At 34.8% G+C, this 24,617-nt stretch overlaps 1 protein-coding gene across 6 annotated transcripts in view; it reads left to right on the top strand.

The window, feature by feature from the left end:
• Nucleotides 1-24,617, top strand: part of BLTP1 (bridge-like lipid transfer protein family member 1) — a 212,003-nt gene that overhangs the window by 167,239 nt on the left and 20,147 nt on the right. For 3 of the 6 annotated variants that reach the window (XM_082837740.1, XM_082837741.1, XM_082837739.1), the window contains 15 exons: nt 2,009-2,068; nt 3,912-4,138; nt 4,925-5,125; nt 5,320-5,450; nt 6,709-6,832; nt 8,702-8,811; nt 9,484-9,574; nt 10,095-10,157; nt 12,437-12,690; nt 13,260-13,475; nt 14,674-14,854; nt 15,359-15,557; nt 20,237-20,398; nt 20,866-21,005; nt 22,444-22,645. In XM_082837740.1, the coding sequence (XP_082693866.1) occupies nt 2,009-2,068; nt 3,912-4,138; nt 4,925-5,125; nt 5,320-5,450; nt 6,709-6,832; nt 8,702-8,811; nt 9,484-9,574; nt 10,095-10,157; nt 12,437-12,690; nt 13,260-13,475; nt 14,674-14,854; nt 15,359-15,557; nt 20,237-20,398; nt 20,866-21,005; nt 22,444-22,645 (2,361 nt within the window). The remainder of the gene's footprint in view (nt 1-2,008; nt 2,069-3,911; nt 4,139-4,924; nt 5,126-5,319; nt 5,451-6,708; nt 6,833-8,701; nt 8,812-9,483; nt 9,575-10,094; nt 10,158-12,436; nt 12,691-13,259; nt 13,476-14,673; nt 14,855-15,358; nt 15,558-20,236; nt 20,399-20,865; nt 21,006-22,443; nt 22,646-24,617) is intronic. The other 3 variants (XM_082837743.1, XM_082837742.1, XM_082837744.1) reach the window with 3 other exon arrangements.

Genomic DNA, 24,617 nt, shown 5'->3' with positions numbered 1-24,617 from the left:
AAAAAAAAAAAGCGTGGTGTAATTTCCTCTCTAGGTGATAATATTTTGGGGGGAAGTGCAATAAAAATTAGGACAATCTATAGGAAGGGTTCCATGGACCCCTTAAATAGTAAAGATTAGACGCTTTTCTTTAACATGTATTTAGAAAAACTAAACCGTTAGAAGTTTGAAAAATTCCAAGCTTTCTGCTAACACCTGGGTAGCAGCATTTGGTTGTCACAGCAGGAATACTGCCATCCTGGATTCTGGTTGGTCCAACTCAGAGATGACAGGTACAATGGGAAAGAGCCCAGTTGGTTTCCTACTTCTCACTTTCAGGATTCAGATCTACTCCTAAGAATTTTAATGTTCCTTATTAATTCATCATACCTCTGTATTCTATGAATTTATATAATCTTCTTTTAGCTTAATATTCAAAAATTCTCTAGCACTTCTTGGGATTGGAAGTCCCCGATGTTTTCTACCCTTTTTAAATTAATATTCAAAAATTCTCTAGCACTTCTTGGGATTGGAAGTCCCCGATGTTTTCTACCCTTTTTAAATTTACTGTTTCTTACTTTCATTTGGCCTTAGTTGTATTACTCCAATTTCAGAAGCTTTTCTTTTCATTCTAGCAGTCTTAAGGTTTGAAAGGGTAGTCTAGGTTTTTTTTGCTCTGATTTATAACTATGACATTAAAGGTGAATTAGGCAATCTTTTACCCCCAAACAAGATCTAATTCTTTTTTATAATTTGTATGTGAGGCACAAGTACCATATGGTTCAAAAATATAATTTAGATTTTAAAGTTAGTGGCACCATCTTAAAAAATACATAATAGAAATTGTCATTTATAGACGCTTTCTCCCAAAATAAATTGTAGTATTTCCTTTTTTTTTAAAATTAATTTATTTATTTGGCTGTGCCAGGTCTTAGTTGTGGCATGCGGGATCTAGTTCCCTGACCAGGGATCAAACCCAGGCCCCCTGCATTGGGAGCGTGGAGTCTTAACCACTGGACCACCAGGGAAGTCCCTAAATTGTAGTATTTCTACAACTCACATTTGCATAACATTTGAATACCAGTTTAGAATATGGAATGAATTGCAAAAGGACATTTTATTTACGGTATATATACTGTCAGGTTTAGATTGAAATTTGGTTTCCATTAAGGATTACTGAGAAAGGGTCTTAATTCTATCTTTAGGCTCTACTTTGTTTAAAAGTTATTTCAAGGATGGTATGTCTTTTGTTGATTTAATTAACCTCTTAAAAAAGCTGAAATTATCTGATTAAAGCTAAGAAGTAGTAAATGTTTCAAAGTTAAAGTTAGATATGTTCTGGGGATAGGTCCATGACCTTAGGAGGCTGACCTTATGAGGTTGACATCATGGCAGGCAATCTTTTTTTTTTCCCTCATAAAATGATCCTTGTCAAAGTAAAAGACAAGGTTGATGAATCATGTCTGTGACCTAATGTGGCACTTCTTAGTTATCAAAAAATCATTTAAAAATTATTTGCATTCTCAAAGTGCCATTCACTCATGATGGTACAAATTGTCATAGCATCTGGAAACTAGAGTTTCAGAGTTGGCCAGGTATTGTCACTCAGATAAGGAAATCACATGCAGAATGTAAAGATAAAACTGGAGTCAAATCTTTTTTTCTTTATTGAGGTATGGTTGATTTACAATATATTAGTTTCAGGTGTATGCAGTTTAGTTCTTAAAATCGATAAGAATAAAATATTGTGAGATATGACATAGACATCATAAGTCATCTAAGGTAGCCCTTTCATTCTCCAGATTAGAAACTGAAACCTAATACACTAAGATGTATCAGATAGATAACTAATACGAACCTGCTGTGTAAAATAAATAAATAAATTAATTAAATTTAAAAAAAGAAACTGAAACCTAGAGAGGCTAGTAATCCTGTTTAGGTAATCATTTTTGGAAGAAAAATTGCAGTGTAATATTTAATCACAAGCATAATTTTATTGAAACTTATTTTGGGGTTGATTTTTGTGCAGGTGTAGTTCCAGATGGTACCTATGAAGTATGTTCCAGGACTACAGGACAAGCAGCTGCTGGTAAGTTCACCTTTGGTATTAATTTTGCTATATATATCTGGTAGAATTCTGCTTTTTTTATCCATTTTTCCTGCCTTTATATTAGAGGCTCTTTTAACTAAACTCATTCTGGTATTCCCTAATTTTTAAAAACTATTTTGCAATAATATTAGCATATTTTTATTTATCTAACAATTAATTAGACACCATCAGTGTACAAGATACACTACAAAATGTTTTGGGAAAGACAAAGATGAATAAGATATACTTTCTATGCCATATAAGTTTAAATTCTAATAAGGTAGTTACAGCTCTGCAGCATAACTAAACTGCAATAAGTGATAAGTTCAAAAAATATATAAAATTCCAATTGCTAATGAAATTTACAGGAGGGAGATAAAATTTCTAAATTTCAAAGGATACTGGAATGAGAGAAAGCTTTATGGAAGAAAAAGCATTTAAACAAGGACTTGAAAGATGGATAAAATTGTTTCTTAAGCAAAAACTGGAAAATATGAATAGAGAAAATTCAGGCGGAGAGAATAATTCCTGTCATGATGTCAGAACACAGTGTCTAGTTAGAGTTGTCCAAATTGGCTGGAATAGAGTTATGTGAAAATAAGATGAGAAAAATCTTAAATCCCAAATTAAGGAATTTGGACTTCATTTGGTGGACAGTGAGAAAGCCATTGAGTTTTTTTGAGCAAGAAAGCAGATGTGACAGTATCAAAAGGGACACTTTCAAGGATTAGAGAGGAGAAAAATCTAGGAAACTGGTTAGGAGATAACCATAGAAGTAATAATCTGTCTTAACTAAGATGACAGCATAGTGTAAATTTTTATTATTTTTACTGGTATAAAACTAGGGTAAGATAAATGGAGATGTTTATTTAAGAGCGCTTAAAATGTTGAGAGGGGAGAAGCTGATTAAATGAGCAGAGTTCCTTTCCTCCTTACTCTTCCTCCTGTCCTCCAAAACCTAGTCTCAGTGCTCATCCTAAGTAAACTGTCTCAGAAAATAGCAAGGCCTGCAGTCCCCACAGACAGAGAACTGAAAAGGTTAGGAGATTTCCAGCAGTAATGTTAGAAGGAAAAGGTGATAACTGAGGTAAACATACATATTGGGAGGAAGGTCACATAAAAGTCTTTGTCAGGGGTCTTGTTTATAAGCAACAACAACATACTCAAACTGGCTTAACTAAAAGGGGGAACTTGTTAAAAGAACATTTGCAGATCACAGTTAAACTTAGGAATGGCTATCTCAGTGAAGAGAAGGAACCAGGTCAATTCAGGGGCCCTCAGGAACTACTGGAAACAAGATCCCGGCTGTCACCAGGGCTCTTTCCAGCTCTTGTCTTTGCTTCTCTCCGGCTGCTTCATTTGTGCTTACTGCTGACCTCCTGAAACATGGCAGGAAACATGGCTGCGAGCAGCTCATGAGCCTCATTCCCCGCCCCTCAGTCACTAGAGAAGGACCGGTCTTTTCTCAAGTCCAGGGAAGGATTCTTAGTTTTCCAACTTTGACCCTTACTCAGACTAATCATCTAATTAATTCTGGCTAATGAGGGAGGGCTGTGCCAGTTCTCCTACTATAGTCATGGGAAGGTAGATCAGCTAGGGGGCTAGGGGAGGAGGGAATTCATAGGTCACATGGGGAAAGAAGAGTGCTGAAAACAGAGGAACAGTAGGTGCACCCTATACAATAGGGGAATCAATCCCATAGTCTCATGTTTCTGACAGATCTAGCTGTGAGAGACATTAGTTATTACACAGGGCCATCATCCACTTTATTCCCTGAATGTAGAATTATTTAAATTTCTATACTCAAGACTTAACCAAAAACGTCACTTCTTTATTTAAACAGAAAGTAGTAGTGCTGGAACCTGGACACTCAATGTATTGTGGAAAATGTGTGGGATTGATGTCCACATGGATCCTAACATTGGCAAAAGACTTAACGCTCTGGGCAATACCCTTACAACACTGACAGGAGAGGAGGACACAGATGACATTGCCGATCTAAATTCAGTGAACATAGCTGACCTGTCAGATGAAGATGAAGTTGACACTATGTCTCCCACTATCCATACTGTAAGTAAACTCACAGTTAGACTTTTTCAGGACTGGCTTTTACCCTGAGAAAGGGATATTATTAGGTCAGTGTTATTTACTGTAGTCGCTAATTGTGGAGGAAGGAAGGGAGTGGTGGTTCTCTGTGTCTACATTTATATAATATTGTTTTTTTAATTCCATAATATTGTCTTTTAATTGAATTCCTTGTTTCATAACGGCTGTCAACCAACTTGTGCCTTAACCTACAGGTAACATGTTAACAGTAACAGCAAAGTGCAAGCAGATCTGTAGAGACAGAAAGTAGATCAGTGGTTGCCTAGGACTGGGAGAGTTTAGGGGGTTGGGAGAGGGGATGGGAAGAGACTGCTAATGTTATGAGGTTTTGTTTGGGAGGCGGTGAAAATGTTCTAAATAGATTCTGATGATGGCTGCACAACTTTGTGACTATACTAAAAACCACTATAAACCATTATACATTTTAAATGGGTCAATTTTATGGCATGTGAATTATCTCAATACTGATGTTCAAAAATGAAAGTCAAAAGCAAAGTGCACCCACACAAAATAAAGTATACATTTAAAAAATGTGTATTTCCATTTATACTGTACATATTCTATAGTATCAGATTGATTAGTTATTAGTTAAACTTATTATTTATTAGTTAAAAAGAAAGTTTCTCTCTGCTTTCATTCTATTATCAACATAAAAATTTTTTTGAAACATCTTTTAACTACTGTATCATGAAATAGTTTTGTTCTTGGAAAGAAATTTTTAAAAAATTAACATTACTGTTTACCATTTAGAGTTCAGAGGAAAGTTCAGTAAGTGGAGATGGCCACAAGCTCACCTTTGGGCAACGACTTGTAAATCACCTCCTAGGCCTGAGGCCTCCACATCAGCGCTATTCTGTTCCTGCAGAGTATCTGTGTAACCCAGAGATGTGGGCCTCCCCTCAGTCTAGCCAGTCCCATCTGAAAGCATGCAGAGCTCACTCATGGGGAAACGTAGGTAGCAACTAAATGGATTCCTTATGAAAATGAAGGGGTTTGAATCACTGGAGAATTCCAATCATCTTACTTAATATAGATGGCTTTGATTCTTGCATGCTTCCTTTGATTTAAGGTGTTATTTCTGTGATAGGGTAGATTTGCTTTGTGACCTGAGGGTGTTACTGACAGACATGCTTTTGATTTTTCAGGAAGCTGTAGATCATCGAAGACAAGGAGCATCTTGTAGCCAGCCAGGAGAACTTAGAGGAAGAAAAATTATGAAGCGTATAGTGGATATCAGAGAACTGAATGAACAGGCCAAAGTAATAGATGATCTTAAGTATGTATAATGATTTTTAATTTAGTATAGTATTCCCTAATAATAGAATAGATTTTAAATGTGAAGGAAACTGGATTGGGGCCAGTACAACCCATTTAGTTTATAAATGAGATCACCAAGGTCCAGAAAAGTTTGGTGATTTGTCTGAGATCATACATTCATTAGTGATAAAGTTAGAAATGTTAGTCTAGTGCTCATCACAGCTCCCCATTTCTGAGAAGTTTATGACTGACTTTATGTCACATATATGCATCTCTACGTGTATATACATGTATCTTCACATATGTATGTAAATATGAGTGTTTTGCTAACAGTATTTTTGGAATGCAAATTTTTGAGAGAGGAAGAAAATTTAGAATTTATTAAGTACCTATTGTGATTCTGACGTGTTATCTCAATTTAATCCTCACATTTCTATGAGATTAGATGGCATTATCCAAACTTTATAGATGAGAAAACTGGCTCGGAGAGATTAAAGAATTGGAATTTGAACCTGTGTTTGTCTGAATTCAAACTTCATGCTTTTTGCTTGCCTGTATTAGCAGTTCACTAGCACTGAGGTGAGGGTAGGGCAAGCCAAGAGGGGGGAGTAGGCGGAAGTCATTTTTTTCTTTATCTGTAGCCTGCTAAATAGTACTGACTAGGTAATACTTGCTCTGTAAGACTAAATATTCTTCTTGCCAAACTGAAATTTTTGTTTTCCCCAAAGGTGGAAAACATACTTCATCTTTTCTAATCTTTGTACTCCTGTATCTGTGTTTTTTTGCATTCGAGGATTTTACAGAAATGTATACATTGTACAGTGAAAGGTATTTTCTAAAAACTTGTCTGTAAAATCAGTTATGATACAGTGATTCACGTTTTCCTGTTGACTTACATTACAGTTTGAGTTTTGTTATCAGGGGAAAACTGACTTGAAGCAAAATATACTTCCCCCCCTAAAATCTTACCTGAGGCTTAAATTATATGTAAAATCTTACATACAGATACTATTCTGCTAAGTGGTTCCATAGCTTTCCTGAGATTATCACAGAGACTCTTGATGTAGAAATGGATAAGAACCATTTCCTAAAACATTAGAGAAAGTGTTTTTTTTTTTTTACAGTTTGCCAGATATGAGTATTAAGTTTATGCAGGATTTTGGCCTGTCCATACATAATCTTTGATATTCTGATAGAGAATTTTAAAAGGAGCAAGTAAAAATCACTCTTACTTTGTTACCTCATTACACTAACTGCCATATTTGTTTTTTATCCAGAAAACTAGGTGCAAGTGAAGGAACCATAAACCAGGAAATTCAACGTTATCAACAATTAGAATCTGTTGCTGTGAATGATATTAGAAGAGATGTTCGTAAAAAATTACGGAGGTCCAGTATGCGAGTGAGTAAACATTTAAGGAGAATTTTATTAAAGTAGACTATGTAAACATTTTATCACTTTATGAAATTTTATGATGATACTTATGTTGTTCTCTTTCTTCCTCCATTGCTAGTGATAACACTTGATTTGTGTATCTCATGTCTACTATGTACCAGGCACTGTTTAAAGCACTTTACATTCAATAACCCATTAAATCTTTACAACAACCCTATGTGGTAGCTTATATTATTTTCCCCATTTTAAAGATGAGGAAACTGAGGCACAGAGAGGTCAAGCAATTTGACCAAGGTTATACAGCCAGTAATTCCAGTGGAGCCAAGATTCAAACCCAAACAGTGGAATTCTACAGTTTATGCCCTTAGCCACTGTGTTCTGTCTGCCTTTCATGAAGTCATACTTTCTTTTTTGTCTCTAATTCAAATGTGAAATTTTTTGAGATGTCCATTCTACCCTTCCCATTTTCCACAGAAGATTTTACTCTTAGCCACTACATACTGTCAGCACTTCATTCTTACCTTTATTATTTGCATATTTAGTTGCCCTTACTAGTATTTGAGTCTCTTAAAGAACAAGTTGTTTATCTTTGACCTTACTTTCTACCACATTCTGGGATTTAGTCCAATTGCTGTGAAATAAATATATAGATAGATGTACTAGAAAAATAGAGTAGAAAATAATTCTAAAACTTATTCAAATGGAGGTAGGTTGCTTTGGGTCAAGGTGGTCTTGTTAGTAGAAAAACTAATTTTTAAAAATATAGTCAGCAAAACCCTCCAGTTTTTTTTAACCAGAATATGGTTTTGGGGTGTTACCCCAATACATAAAAACTGGTTAAATCAGAGCTGTTGAGGTTAGAGAAAAGGTGGAAAGGTTGCAGGGATCCAGAGTTCATCGGCTTGAACTTTCTTTCCTTGGTCACCACCAAAGTCCTAGACCTCATTTGAATAGTGTTCTAAATTATTTATTTAAATGAGGAATAAAATTCAATTTTATTCATCACTGGCTTCTGATAGTACTAAATGGATAGTGATGCTCCGTAATGCATAACTCTGTGTTTAAATGTTTTGCCACTATGTACCTCACAGCCATGCAACATAATGAAAATATTGCTTGCCATAGTGTTTATAAGCTAGTTTAGACTTGGCCATTAACTGTTAAAAATAAAACTAGGTAGAGAGGATTAGGAAAATTACTGAAATTAAATCTGTGTTCTTAACATTTTTCTCATTTGGTATTTCCCCCTCAATTCCCTTTTAGTCCTCTTGCTTTCTATGTCTCCATTGTATTAGAATCTTTTTACTATCTAGCCCCCCCAAACTACAAATTTGAAGAAGAGGGATTTGGTGACAAGGAGGGTGTTCCAGTCACCACTTCCTTTCCTTTTCTGTAACAAAGAGTTCTGTCAGGAGGGGTACCCTTGGGTGGTACTCGGGATGATTAGTGGTCGCTCCCTCCCTCCCCCTCCCCCTCTTCCCTGATCCTCTCTTCTCCCCCCTCCCCTCACGTTTCTCCCAGAATCTTTCCTTTTAATTCTCATTTTCTTTCTTTTCTTATTGTTTCCTTATTTCTCCCCTTATTTCTGTACCCCTCATCCCTGCTTCCAATCTTTTCTCTCAAACGAGCTGGTGGCTCCTATTTTCCTTGTACAGTCTTCCTAATTGACGTTAGGACTAAGAATAGTTGATTCCTGCTGCACTTTGATCCATCTGTGTTGTTAAGTGACATTTAAAGTCACAATTTAAGATAACTTGTTATTGACCTGGGGGAGACAAGATAACTTCTTTAATAGCAGAATATTTTACCTGAAGTCAGATATTACAACAGTAAACAACTGCCTAAAGCCACCCTTTTTCTATCCCCGTTCATTAGGCTGCTTCCCTAAAGGATAAGTGGGGTTTGGGTTACAAACCAAGTTACAGCCGATCAAAAACCATTTCAGCTTCTGGAAGACCACCTCTTAAGCGAATGGAAAGGGCAAGGTAATATATTTCAACCAATGAAACAAGTAATAAAATTGCTGACTCTTTTGCCAAAGGTCACTACTTATTTATTGTGTTCTAATTGGGGAAATTACAAAATTAAGGTAGCAAATGGACCTTATTAGTAAAACTAGTAATAGTGGATACTGTCAAACTAAGAAGTTTGAGGAATCTCTCTATCTCATTTATACTCTACTTTTATATTATAAAAGTCATTGTGTGCTCTTTAGTAATGAAGTACACTGCTATTTAGACAAGTTTATGCGTAAACTTATAGACTATCCAAAGAAATGAATATTTGCATGTTAGTAGCTGCAGCTCTAAATTTGTCATTTTAGAAAAAGTGTGATTATGCACACATTTAACATATGAAAAATGGAAATTTTACTTATTATTGAAGAAAAATATAGTTTTACTAGTAAATGAACACTATAAAGTAAGTAATAAATTCTTTTTTATAAGGCTTAATTTTAGGAAATCTTGTGTTAAAGCAATGAACTTTTTTTTTATGAGATGCTAAAGGTTAAGAAATGGAATACCAAAAGTTCAATCCTTGGATAAGGTAAATATTTAGAAATAAAGTGTTAATGTCATTAATCAGACTTTTATAAAGTCCAGGGGTTTTTCTTGAACACGAATATTAATGTTTTATAACTTTATATTTTATTATAGTTCTCGAGTAGGTGAAACTGAGGAGCTCCCAGAAATCCGGGTGGATGCAGCATCTCCTGGACCCAGAGTCACTTTCAATATCCAAGATACAGTAAGAGAGATACTATTCGTTAGAGATACACAGTGCTAAATAATTTTTAGTAATTACAAAATTATAGTAGTTACGCAGTTTAGAAATAGTAGTTCCTACTTACAGTGAAAGTGTGGATTGTGATGGTTGAGGTGTCTGTACGTTGCCAAATAGCAGAGCACTATTGAGAGCCATGCCGCAGGTGTTAGTGTTTTGCACGTAGAATAAAGACTCCATACTGCTTGTAGGTAGAAACATTTTGTTGAATAATTTTTCTTTCAAGTTCGACTCTGCATTAAACTGGGTATTTTACACAAATGTAAATGTGGAATGTTTTTACTTAATGTATTTTATTGTTTATGTATTTTTGTTCAGAATATATAGAGATAATATCAGAAACTAGTAGTAAAAAAGGTCAGCGTCAAAGTTGTATTCTAATTTTATAGCATGTTAAAATGTTTGTTGTTTTTTGTTTACTTTTAAATCACTGTTTTTTTATTTTTCATTAATTTTTATAAATTTTCTTATTATTTTAATTAAGTTGAAAAAAACGGTATGGGGAAGTACACCACAGTCCAGCTGTCCTGGGGAAGGGTATTTTCAGGTACTTTTTAAGAACAACATAAATTTTGCTTTAAAACTAAGTAACCACTCTGAAAATCTGCTTTCAAAATGTCCTCCTCTCGTTTCATACTAAACTCAGACCTTGAAGATATTTTACATAAAGGTTTAAGATTGTTTCAATTCTTTTTCATCATTTATATTTCCTAAGCTTTTTCATGAATATATTTTACTTCTATACTCACTTATAATTTAACAGTAATTATTTAATCTCCAAAATTAAAGAAGGACTAAATCAGCACACCAGATTAACTCAACAGAATCATAAACCAAAAACTGCAATATATTACAGTTATTTGCTAATCCCGAAGTGAATCTCTTTATCCCTACACTCAAACACAAAATGAATCTTTTCTTTAAGAAAAAATTAGTTACCTAATTCAAACTAGAATCAACAGAATGACAAATTAATCACTGAGTGTTATTTATTTTCAGTCACTAGTATAAAAAAAGCATGTATAAAAGCAATCTGTTAAAAATTATGTTCAAAACAGTGTGGAGGGCTTCCCTGGTGGCGCAGTGGTAGAGAGTCCGCCTGCCGATGCAGGGGACACGGGTTCGTGCCCCGGTCTGGGAGGGTCCCGCATGCCGCGGAGCGGCTGGGCCCGTGAGCCATGGCAGCTGAGCCTGCGCGTCCGGAGCCTGTGCTCCGCAACGGGAGAGGCCACAACAGTGAGAGGCCCACGTACCGCAAAAAAAAAAAAAAAAAAAAAACAGTGTGGAAAATGTGCTACACAATCACTTATAAGTTGAGTTAACACCTTTATAAGCTACATATTTTCCCTAAATATAAGTTATAAAAGTAAAATTTAATTTTAAAATTGTATCTGTATAGTAGGTATATAAATCATTGTCTAGAAATTTTCTGTCAAGTTACATTTAAAAATTGGAACTTATTCCACATTTGTTTCCCATCGCCCACTCTTTTAAGATAGTCTCAATATATATCCCGTAGTTACACTGAATTTAGTCAAGCCGAATTTTGTTTTAGAACTATTAGGTTGTAATAGAGTGAGCTTGACAGACATGTCCTTTTTTCTAAAAATGAACTTGGAAATACTGTCCTTTACAGTGAATTGAATGGATTCTACTAATTGATTTTTTTCCCTGTATTTTTAAAGTTGAGATAATTGACATATAACATTATTTTCAGGTATACAACATAATTATTTGATATATGTATATACTGTGAAATGATTGAGTTATTCTTAAAGGCATTAATATTCGAATGATTCAAGTCTGATTTTTAAATAGCAGTATATGCTGTTTATAAAAAATAGTGTATAAAAATCATGAATTACAGAATAGATCATTAAGGCATGGTTAAATAGAAAATAAATATAAACAAAGGGATATTTATCTACATAAACTCTTACCACAGCTTTAAAAGTTGAAGATTTTCTGATAAAATCTGACTTACTTACTAAATGATATGTTATTTTTTAAAAAGTGAAGAAAATCTAGATTCTGCAAATGTTTGAAATTTTGATTATAGGATTTCACTATGTATCTTATAGTAATATCAGTGTACCTTGCACATTACACTTTACAAAGGCTTATCACATTCCCTCAAAGGATATGTGAGCAAATCTCAAAACTGGGAATCAAAATAAGGTCACAGAAGTTTGTTTTTTGGTTTTTTTTGACCTACTTAAATGCAGTGGTCTCCTGATACAGTCCTCAGTGAGTGACATTGTATTTATTATACAAAGTATTTGCCTTAAAATACAGAATTCTTAAGTTTGATTGATTGCTATTTAATTATATAACTATTTACACATCTTTCTTCAGCTCAGTAGGGGCCCATTTTAAAAAGATGTATCCACAGAAAGTATTCTGGAAGCACAAAGTACATTCTGTACTGACACTTGCATCCTCTTCCATCATTAATTGCTCTCTTGCCCTTCTAATTTAAAGTTAATCACATTGTTTCTTTTGTCTCCACAGCATGATTAACCCATGCTTTAAAGAATTACAGTATGTACTAATTAACATGATGATATATGCTTATATAAAGTAAAATTTCACTCTAATTTTTAGTGAGTCAGTGGTATGACTTTCTGTGGTTTGAACTTCTGCTTCCTTCTTTGGTGTACCATTTCATATGTTTGTAAAGCTGATCTTTCAGTTCAGCATGAGGAAATTCAATTTTGAGAGAAATTTTAGATGCTTAAATGTATATTTTTTCTTTTTCTTTTTTTTTTTAAGGGAAGAGAGGTTTATAATGTGAACCTGATTCATATTTTTTCTCTTTACATTCAGTTTCCAGAGGAGACAGAACTGGACCTTTTGTCAGTAACCATTGAAGGTCCATCCCATTACTCCTCAAATAGTGAAGGATCATATTCCGTGTTCAGTTCTCCCAAAACTCCAGGAGGCCTTTCACCAGGCATTTCTTTCCAACCTGAGGAGGGCCGACGGGATGACAGTTTGTCTTCTACCAGTGAAGATTCCGAGAAGGATGAAAAGGATGAAGACCATGAGAGGGAAAGGTTCTATATTTACAGGAAACCCTCGTGAGTAGCTTTAAGATCCTTAGGCAGTATTTTAGAATCTAGAACTGAGCTTAAAGCATTATATAACTGTTAATTTTTACAGAAAAAAAAAAATCTTAACGTGCCTACCCAGAGTGAGACTAGGAGACGTATCCATGGTTTACTAATATAATTTAGCTCCATATGGCATTATTTTTTTCTTTCCCTGTCTTTATGTCTTTTAATAAAATCTAGAAAGTAGCATTTTAAATTTTACAATTTGCAAAAATGAAATCTCCTCCAAGTTGTAGAATGTAGGTCATACGCTGATATTCAGACTCCTTGATATCAGTGCTTGTGCCTGTGTCCTGAGCACTGAGAACATTGCCTGACACATGACAGTTACTCAGTACATAGTTGTTGAATAAAATGTGACTCCATTAAACTTAAGAAAAACTTCAATTAGTAGGAGCCAGTTGGGTAATTTGTGTGAATTTATAAAATAGTGAAATTTATTTACAGACTACTGCTCACATAACATGTTGGAAAATAGTTTGTTGAAAACTCTTCCCAGTTTACTACAATGTAATCACCAGTTGTTCTTTCTCTAGACATACATCTCGTAAAAAAGCAACAGGCTTTGCTGCAGTTCATCAGCTATTTACAGAACGCTGGCCAACAGCCCCAGCCAACAGAAGTCTTAGTGGCACAGCTACAGAGAGAAATATTGACTTTGAACTTGATATACGAGTTGAAATTGATAGTGGAAAATGTGTGCTCCACCCAACCACCCTTCTACAAGAACATGATGATATAAGCTTGAGAAGGTAAGATATTGGTCAGAAAGGTGTACAAGTAACTTCATTTGTTAGAACTACTATTTATATATCATTAATTGTAACAAACATTTCCCACCACATCCCAAAATGCAGATTTAAAGAGTATATTTTATTATAATTAGCATGTTTGAGTGTTTATTTGTATAACATACTGTTTTCTTTAAACAAGTGTATAATATTTTCTGGTGATTAGAAATGGAGGTCTGATTTAGATTCTAGCAAATTTGTTAATTAAAATAGTTATATCCTTGGAATTCTTTAAATAAGCATGAATTTCTCAGTCTCTGACATCATTGTGCACATTTCTGTTTCAAAGAACAGTACAATACTTAAAGATATCTTGTTACTGAAAGTTTGATGACATAAAGAAATAAGAAAGATTGGGAAACAGCTGCACAGAGACCTCAGTAAACTGGAATGTTGTTCAGGCTATAACTGCAGCTTTACCATTTGTTTCCATCATTGAAGAAATAGTGGTATAAACAGGCGTAGGGTTAGATTATTTTGTTCTTTGAATTTGTTTTGCTTTTCCTTCCTAATCTAAAAAAGAATTATAGGAAAACAGTAATATTAATAATTGAGTGAATGAGTAAGGAGTGGGTGGAAATGTAGATAAAACAAGTAGGCAGAATGCTGACAAATGCTGAAGCTGGGAGATGGGCCCGTGGGAGTTCATTCTGCTGTTCCATTTACTTTCTGTATGTTCGAAATTTTCTATAATAAAAGATTTTTAAATGTCTCTTTGTCTAATGAAGCTTTTTATAAAATGAGAAGATAAAAAGGCACTCTAAACAGTTAAATTCTTACAAATGTAATAGTGGTGATAAAAAGAACGACTGTTGATTTATTTTTGGTTGAACCGCAGTAAACCAAACTGAATTGCTGGTACTCAGCTATATTTACCTATGTAAAGGGCAGTTTCATTTGGTTCAACCTTATGTGTTCATGTGAAACAGCTGTGATCTCGGGAAAGAATAACTGCCTTGTGTAGTTGTGGAACATACAACATAAACCTCATCCATGCAAGGATTAACCGGTTTCACTAGACACGCTGATGAGCTTCACTTTTTCAACCTTATTAATGAAGGATTACATTTCACTTACTATATAAATAAAAGTTTGCTTTTAAACAAAATAAAAGGAAATAAATGTCTTTCAAAAAGATAAAACATTTTTCTATTTATAGGAGTTATGACAGAAGTTCCAGGAGTTTAGATCAAGATTCTCCTTCGAAAAAGAAGAAGTTTCAAACTAATTATGCTTCCACCACGCATTTAATGACTGGCAAGAAAGTGCCATCATCTCTACAGACAAAGCCTAGTGACTTAGAAACAACAGTATTTTACATTCCTGGAGTTGATGTAAAGGTAAAAACCTAAATGTCTAGGATTAGGGATTAGATTATTAGTAGCCATGTTTATTTTCTATCATATATATTCTTCCTTTACCAATTATATTAAAATGAGGCCTTCTGAAGTTTTTCTCTAATATATCCATATTCTGAACATGAGACCTTCTAAACTGCAGGTTGCCCCTTTTTCCACGAAATTTTGACAGAAAAGTTAATTTTCTTTTTTAAACATTGATATTCACAATGTATTTGCTAAACCTTGCCTATTGCAACTCTTTTAGATTCTAGAATTATTAAGCTAGGATGTTAAGCTAGAAAGAACTTAAAATATTATCTGGGATGACCCTTTTTAACTTTAAAAATGAGATAAAGCTAATAAGGAACTTGCCGGGATCACAAAGCTAACTCGTAAAATCTTCTGGCTCCTGAATCAGTGTTCTTTCTGCCACATTTTTGTACATTTCTTGGTTTCCCTCATCTGCATAATTTTAATTTTGGAAGTTTATTTGTTTCAATACAGTTGCATTATAATTCCAAGACTCTAAAGACCGAATCACCTAATGCCTCCAGAGGATCTTCCTTGCCAAGAACACTGTCTAAAGAGTCCAAGCTGTACGGTGTGAAAGATAGTGCGACATCTCCTCCTCCTCCTTTACCTTGCACTGCCCAGAGCAAGACTCACACCTTACTTCCCCCCCAGCCCCCGCCTATTCCCTCAGGTATTTATGGAAAATATACTTTATTTTAATTTTTTTTCATAAATTAAGTTTTAGTCATCACCTACTTGCTCTTTTGAGACTTTCTTTCAAATTCTCGTTTAAGAAGAAAGGACTTAGACTTATCAGTAACAACTGTACAAAGTTCATATGTGGAAGTGCTGGCCAACTACTTTTGCCTAGTTCTCAAACTGATATTACCTTAGAATATCAGTTGTTAAAATAAACTTAATATACTTAAAGTTTACTTAATTTTTTAGATCTATATATATTTAGAAAAGTCTTAATGTAGTTCAAATCTGGGAGCTTATGATCTAGATGGAAACATCAAAATTATATCTGGGAACTTATGATCTAGATGGAAACATCAAAGTTATACATTTAAGACAGAGTACACTGGACTTAACCACATTTATTAATTATCTATTATTGCATAACAAATTATCCCAAATTTAGTGGCTTAAAATCTCAAACACACCTTCTGTGGATCAGAAATTCAGGAGCAGTTTGGCAGGGTGAATCTAACTTCACAGTCTTTTATGAAGCTACAGTCAGGATGTTGGCTAGGGCTGCAGTCATCCAAATGCCTGACTGGGTCTGGAAATCTGCTTCCATTGTATCCCATTCACATGGCTGGCAAGCTGGTGCTTTAGTTTCTCCCCACATGGGTCTCTCCACTGGGGTCCCTGAGTGTTCTCAGGACATGGCAGCTGACATTCCCTCAAAAGGAGTGATCCAAAAGAGAACATGGCTGAAGCTGCAATATCTTTTATGGCTTAGTCTCAGAAGTCATGTAACATCACTTCCACAATATCTAATTGATCATACAGGTGAGCCTTATTCAGTGTGGGAGGGAACTACACAAGGGCGTGAATACCAGGAGGAAAGGACTATAGGAAGTTATCTTGGAATCTGGCTACTATACCATGTGAATAATACCTTATATATATATAAAGTAGAATATCCAAAAAAGGGAATATTGGACTGGACAAGAATTATTTGAAAAATCTTTATTTGAGAGATGGAACTTGATAAATCTTTTAAAGTAGCCAGTAATCGTGATAATAATGACTAACATTTTTAGATCACTTTTATATATTTTTTAATTTATGTTTGGCTGTGTTGGGTCTTTTTTATTTTTTATTTTGGCTGGTTTTGGTATCAGGGTGACGGTGGCCTCATAGAATGTGTTTGGGAGTGTTGCTTCCTCTGCAGTTTTGGAAGAGTTTGTGAAGGATGGGTGTTAGCGCTTCTCTAAATGTTTGATAGAATTCACCTGTGAAGCCATCTGGTCCTGGACTTTTGTTTGTTGGAAGATTTTTAATCACAGTTTCAATTTCATTACTTGTGATCGGTCTGTTCATATTTTCTGTTTCTTCCTGGTTCAGTCTTGGAAGGTTATACCTTTCTAAGAATTTGTCCATTTCTTCCAGGTTGTCCATTTTATTGGCATAGAGTTGCTTGTAGTAGTCTCTTAGGATGCTTTGTATTTCTGCGGTGTCTGTTGTCACTTCTTTTTCATTTCTAATTTTATTGATTTGAGTCCTCTCCCTCTTTTTCTTGATGAATGTTGCTAATGGTTTATCAATTTTATCTTCTCAAAGAACCAGCTTTTAGTTTTATTGATCTTTGCTATTGTTTTCTTTGTTTCTATTTCATTTATTTCTGCTCTGATCTTTATGATTTCTTTCCTTCTGCTAAGTTTGGGCTTTGTTTATTCTTCTTTCTCTAGTTCCTTTAGGTGTAAGGTTAGATTGTTTGTTTGAGATTTTTCTTGTTTCTTGAGGTAGGCTTGTATTGCTATAAACTTCCCTCTTAGAACTGCTTTTGCTGCATCCCATAGGTTTTGGATCATCGTGTTTTCATTGTCATTTATCTCTAGGTAGTTTTTGATTTCCTCTTTGATTTCTTCAGTGATCTCTTGGTTATTTAGTAACATATTGTTTAGCCTCCATGTGTTTGTGTTTTTTACATTTTTTTCCCTGTAATTCATTTCTACTCTCATAGCGTTGTGGTCAGAAAAGATGCTTGATATGATTTCAATTTTCTTAAATTTACTGAGGCTTGATTTGCGACCCAAGATGTGATCTATCTTGGAGAATGTTCCGTGTGCATTTGAGAAGAAAGTGTAATCTGCTGTTTTTGGATGGAATGTCCTATAAATATCAATTAAATCTATCTGGTCTATCATGTCATTTAAAGCTTCGGTTTCCTTATTAATTTTCTGTTTGGATGATCTGTCCATTGGTGTAAGTGAGGTGTTAAAGTCCCCCACTATTATGTGTTACTGTCGATTTCCTCTTTTATAGCTGTTATCAGTTGCCTTATGTATTGAGGTGCTCCTATGTTGGGTGCATATATATTTATAATTGTTATATCTTCTTCTTGGATTGATCCCTTGATCATTATGTAGTGTCCTTCCTTGTCTCTTGTAACATTCTTTATTTTAAAGTCTATTTTATCTGATATGAGTATTGCTGCTCCAGCTTTCTTTTGATTTCCATTTGCATGGAATATGTTTTTCCATCCCTTCACTTTCAGTCTGAATGTGTCCCTAGGTCTGAAGTGGGTCTCTTGTAGACAGCATATATATGGGTGTTGTTTTTGTATCCATTCAGCAAGCCTGTGTCTTTTGGTTGGAGCATTTAATCCATTCAGGTTTAGGGTAATTATTGATATGTATGTTCCTATTACCATTTTCTAATTGTTTGGGGTTTGTTTTTGTAGGTCCTTTCTTCTCTTTTGTTTCCCACTTAGAGTAGTTCCTTTAGCATTTGTTGTAGAGCTAGTTTGGTGGTGCTGAATTCTCTTAGCTTTTGCTTGTCTGTAAAGCTTTTGATTTCTCCATCGAATCTGAATGAGATCCTTGCTGGGTAGAGTAATTTTGGTTGTAGGTTTTTCCGTTTAATCACTTTAAGCATATCATGCCACTCCCTTCTGGCTTGTAGAGTTTCTGCTGAGAAATCAGCTGTTAACCTTATGGGAGTTCCCTTGTATGTTATTTGTTGTTTTTCCCTTGCTGCTTTTAATAATTTTTCTTTGTCTTTAATTTTTGCCAATTTGATTACTGTGTGTCTCGACGTGTTTCTCCTTGGGTCTATCCTGTATGGGACTCTCTGCGCTTCCTGGACTTGGGTGGCTATTTCCTTTCCCATGTTAGGGAAGTTTTCGACTATAATCTCTTCACATATTTTCTCGGGTCCTTTCTCTCTCTCTTCTCCTTCTGGGACCCCTGTAATGTGAATGGTGTTGCGTTTAATGTTGTCCCAGAGGTCTCTTAGGCTGTCTTCATTTCTTTTCATTCTTTTTTCTTTGTTCTGCAGCAGTGAATGCCACCATTCTATCTTCCAGGTCACTTACTTGTTCTTCTGCCTCAGTTATTCTGCTATTGATTCCTTCTAGTGTAGTTTTCATTTCAGTTGTTGTATTGTTCATCTCTGTTTGTTTGTTCTTTAATTCTTCTAGGTCTTTTTTAAACATCTCTTGCATCTTCTCGATCTTTGCCTCCATTCTTTTTCCGAGGTCCTGGATCATCTTCACTATCATTATTCTGAATTCTTTTTCTGGAAGGTTGCCTGTCTCCACTTCATTTAGTTGTTTTTCTGGGGTTTTGTCTTGTTCCTTCATCTGGTACATAGCCCTCTGCCTTTTCATCTTGTCTGTCTTTCTGTGAATGTGGTTTTTGTTCCACAGGCTGCAAGATTGTAGTTCTTCTTGCTTCTGCTCTCTGCATTGGGTCTTAGTTGTGGCACACGGGATCTTTCGTTGCGAGGCGTGGGCTTGTCTCTAGTTGTGGCGCGTGGGCTCCAGAGTGCATGTGCTCTGTAGTTGCGGCACACGGGCTCAGTAGTTGCAGTGTGTGGGCTTAGTTGCCTCACAGCATGTGGGATCTTAGTTCCCTGACCAGGGATCGAAGCCATATCCCCTACATTGGAAGGCAGATTCTTTACCAGTGGACCACTGGGTAAGTCCCTAGATCACTTTTAAATTGACAAGACACATGTATGTCCATTAAGTGCAAGGCAGATATTATCAATATTGTCCCCATTTTATATATGAAATTTAAAGCTCACAGAAGTTGCATTTCTTTCCTACTTTTACAAGCTAATACATGCTGGAGTTGGAAACCTAAGCCAAAGTTAGCTAAATATTAGTTAGCTATTATAACCATTCTACTGATGTGGAAATATTTAGTCAGGTAGAAGGAAAGAGAGATGCAGCCCATGTAAGGAGGCATTATAAATGCATACAAGGTAAGAACAGCAAGAACACAGGAAAACCTAAAAACAATGATGTTTTTCCTCAGCTTGCCACAGAATATCATTAGTCAAAATTGTCTACATCTTACTCCTCAAGTGGACAAAATAATACTAAATGAGAGATTAAATGCTAAAATAATACTAATGAGAGAGTTAGCAAAGTATAAACTTGAAAAATTGAACCAAAATTTGTTACTAGAGCAAATAGGAATAACTGTTGTACTTTTATATACATCATTGATTATCTTTGTATTCTAACAATAATTTATGATTTATTTCAACCTATTTTTATTGCATTCTTGTATGGTTTTAAATAAAAGGTGCTTCCTGTGATTAAACTGTCATATAATTCTCATTTATCACAAAATTATTGTATGTTTTATGGAAACTATTAAATTCACTTCACACCCTTACATGTTCTAGCCAAAGGAAAAGGAAGTGGAGGAGTAAAAACAGCCAAGTTATATGCCTGGGTAGCACTTCAGTCATTGCCAGAAGAAATGGTTATTAGTCCCTGCCTATTAGACTTTCTGGAAAAGGCTCTGGAAACTATCCCAATTACACCAGTTGAAAGGAACTATACAAGTGAGTGTCCTCTTTATATACTTATTTGCCCATCACATGTACTTTGGGGTCCTATTACTTAGAAGGATTTCTTAATGCTATTATATATTCAGTGATAAATGTAAAGGAATTATAGAACTGAAGAAGAACTTGAGAGACCATCTCGTCCTGGTGGGGTTTTACGATTCTTCCACGGCCACAGCTAGGGACAAAATTAACATTTTTAGGTCCTATGTTAGTGTGTCTCTTGGACTGGAAACTCCTTGAGGGCAAAGGCATAATTACTTTGTTCGTTGTTTGGTATAGCAGCAGGGAATCAGAGTTTGGAGGTTTGGATAGGGAAAGATGTATAGAATGATGGGCTACAGAGCCAGTGTTTTCTGTGCGTTCATACCCCTGATCTCAGTACTAGCATAAGAGAAAAAGATCTTTTAATAAATAGTTTGCCCTTGCCCTAAGAGTGCACTTAAAACTAAATATTTTAACAGCTATCAGCTCACAAGATGAAGATATGGGACATTTTGAAATACCAGATCCTATGGAAGAATCAACAACATCACTAGTATCATCTTCAACATCTGCTTACTCTTCCTTCCCTGTAGATGTTGTGGTTTATGTACGAGTTCAGGTGATATACTTCATTTATTCCTTTCTGTTTTAAAGAAAAAAAATTTTTCTTAAGTTTATTTGAACATTTACAATATTACTACCCTTTAACGTTTTCTTAAGCTTCATGGACCTTTAGTATGTCTATGATGGCTTAGAGGTTGTGTGAACCTTGGGGAAGTATATGTACAACTTTATGTGTGTATTTACTTGTCTGCTAAGGAGGTTCATATCTGAGTTTTCAAAATTGAGATCTCATACTTTTGTGGCAAATGTGAAAATATGTAAGTTAAAACTTTTTCAGCACTCTATGCCATTTTTTATGATGGCGCCTATATTTCTTGTCATTATGGTCATTTGGGGGCAGATATAAAGTGAAATTGAGATACAAAGTCACAATAGTACCTTTGTTAGATTTTTCTAAGAGTTATATATTTAGTATTTTATTCTAAAATTCAGTCCTATCTGTAGGCTTTTAGGAGTATAGGCATACCTGAGAGATACTGTGGGTTCAGTTCCAAACCACCACTGCAATAAAGCAAATATTGCAGAGAAGCAAGTTACATGTTTTTGATTCCTCAGTGCATATAAAAGTTATGTTTACACTGTATGGTAGTTTATTAAGTGTGCAATTGTATTATATCTAAAAAAACAGTGTACCTGCCTTAATTAAAAAATAACACTGTTGGGGCTCCCTGGTGGCGCAGTGGTTGAGAGTCCGCCTGCCGATGCAGGGGACGTGGGTTCGTGCCCCGGCCCGGGAAGATCCCACATGCCGCGGAGCGGCTGGGCCCGTGAGCCATGGCCGCTGAGCCTGCACATCCGGAGCCTGTGCTCCGCAATGGGAGAGGCTACAACAGTGAGAGGCCCACGTACTGCAAAAAAAGAAAAAAAAAAAAAAAAAAGAAACGCTAATGATCATCTGTTCAGATTAATTTCTACAATAGCAATTTGGCCAAAAGAACTTCAGTCTGACCTTCTGGAGTTTTTACACAAGCTTTTTTGAAGATCTGATGAAAACATGTAATGAGTGAGGGCTTGAGAGTTTGTAAAACTTCAGTTATTAATGCAATAGCCTTTTAAAATTTTAGTATAAAAGGAAATCATTTCCTTTAAAATACTTGATTATGAACAATATGAACGTAAACATCTTTAATGTTCTGAATTATCTAAATGTCTACATATTTACTGCTTAGAGATAGTTCCTCAAATATTTAGAGTTTTTTAAATAATACCATTTTGTTAATATACTTTGGTTAATGTATCGTGTGTCTGTTTGAAAAAGGACACACTAAAGACAAAATTCTTTTAAGTAAGACAAAATTCTTTTAAGTGTCAAATAATAAATTTGGTATATGTAGACTGACATGGAAACTGAATGTAATTTTTGAAGTCCAGTGGGAAAATTTTTAATCATCTAGCTCCTAGAAACTTTTGTTTTGGCTTTCTGCACTTTTTAGCCCTCACAGATCAAGTTTAGCTGTTTACCGGTGTCAAGAGTAGAATGCATGCTAAAGCTGCCATCCCTGGACTTGGTGTTTTCTTCAAACCGAGGAGAACTGGAGACTTTAGGGGCTACGTATCCTGCAGAGACTTTATCCCCTGGAGGTAATGCTCCTCAGAGTGGAACAAAGACCTCTGCAAGCAAAACTGGAATACCAGGTGTGGAAACATTCTTTTATTCAATTGGCATAAAGCCAACTATTATTTTAACAGTAATATATATTGCCAAATAAATAAATTTGGAAAAGGAGAATATTTGAGAATTAGAGTACTTGTAGAAAAAAATCTATAGTAGATCAAAGTTTTGAGTGTATTTTATTACAAAGGAATGGCAGTGGGATAGCATTTTGTTGTTGGTTTCACATACGCATTACATGCACTATGAGGTATGAATGATAATGTGTTCAAGTACTTCTGAGTGATTTTATGCTATATTTTTACATTACAAGTAATCAGTGTTGTAAATGGTAAATAAGAGATGTAGTATTATCTTGCAAGGATTTCTTATCACACTGAATTAAAAGTATAGCACACTGTGTGTGTGTGTGTGTGTGTGTATAAAAAGACTTTTTAATGGTAAATTTTGTTACCTACCTCAAATGTTTGTTTCATGAAAGGTTTAGTTTTTAAAGCAGAACTGATGATTTCCTGATGAGATAGTCACACTTCACTGTATTAAAACTGTGTCATTTCTGCCCTAAAAATCATTTAGAGATCACAAATGCAAAAAAATAAAGATTTTCTTGGCCATTTTTTAAAAGAGAGACTAGAATGAATGAAAATTGATGAGAGAACTAATGTTCAGTGTTTTCAAGCAGTGGGGGGGGGGGGGGGGGTGATTCTGCCCCCAAGGGATATTCCGCAATGTGGAGAAATGGCTAAAGCAAAACATTTGCTTTGCTGTGTAAATCTCTGAAAAATTTCACAACAAAAAGTTGATATTTTACAAATAAGATTTTTGCTAATGCCATAGCCCACTGTCTTACACTTAGCTCCTAAATATTGCTGCTGGAATTGTATTGTAGTCAACAACACGTTGGAGCGGTAGTGCTGGTTTTTGAAAACATATTTTTTTGATTATAAAATTAACTTATTGTTTATTACAGAACATAAAGAAAACAGAAAAGTATCAAAAATGAAAATAATAATATCCCTTTATCAGTTCCTACCTACTCTCTAGCATTTTTGTGAAGATATGATCTTTTTCCCAGGGAAGACTGAAATATGGTCTCTTCTGCTGTGTAACTTTCAGAAATTTTAAATATAGGTTTTCCCAAATTATTAAGTATTTATCTCTAAAATAACTTTAATGACTGTATGATATAACATCATTTTGATCATATATTTGAAACTTCCTGGGCTCTTTGGTTTTTATTTTGTGAATAATATTGAGACGAGTATCTCTGTATATAAATATTTTTAAACATCCATAGGATTAATTCTTAAAAGTGGAATTCCTAAGTCAGAGAGTGCAAACATTTTAAGGTGTTTGATATATTTTACTCTCTAGTAAGACTATAAAGATTTCTGCATCTTCACCACAACGTATCTGAACGCCAAGTTCACTGTACTCTTCCCAACACTTTGCTTTAAATTTATTTTCAATCATTGTTAATATGATTGACTAAAACGGGATTTTATTATTTTAATCTATATTGTTACTTTATTGGCTGTTTGACAGAGGGGGATAAATATGCCCATGCCCATTTCTCTGTTGGGATATTCACTTTTTTCTTAATGACAAAATATCACAAATTATTAACACAAATTATTATAGCAGTGTATATGTACTATGCTAGAAATATATAATGAGAGGAAAATAAAATGAGCAGCTATTTTTATGTCCACATTTATTTTAGAAAATTAAAGAATGAAACAGCACCCCTTATTCTATCATCATAAAGCATGAAAGAAGGAATGATGATGAGAATAAATGTATAAGAAATGTAGGTTATGACAATATCCATTCTTTTAAAGGATCTTTATTGAACTTCACTGAGTTCTGGGTCAGTACTAGGGGTTGGATATACTGTAGTGAACTTAGCTAACAGACATAGTGCCTGCTAATATGGAACTTAAGTTGAATTTGGAGAAACAGATAATAAGCAAACAAACATGTTTTAAGTGGAAA

Source organism: Leucopleurus acutus, assembly GCF_964270905.1.
Source record: "Leucopleurus acutus genome assembly, chromosome: 4".
NCBI lineage: Eukaryota > Metazoa > Chordata > Mammalia > Artiodactyla > Delphinidae > Leucopleurus > Leucopleurus acutus.
This window is presented reverse-complemented; position numbering and strand designations above follow the sequence as displayed.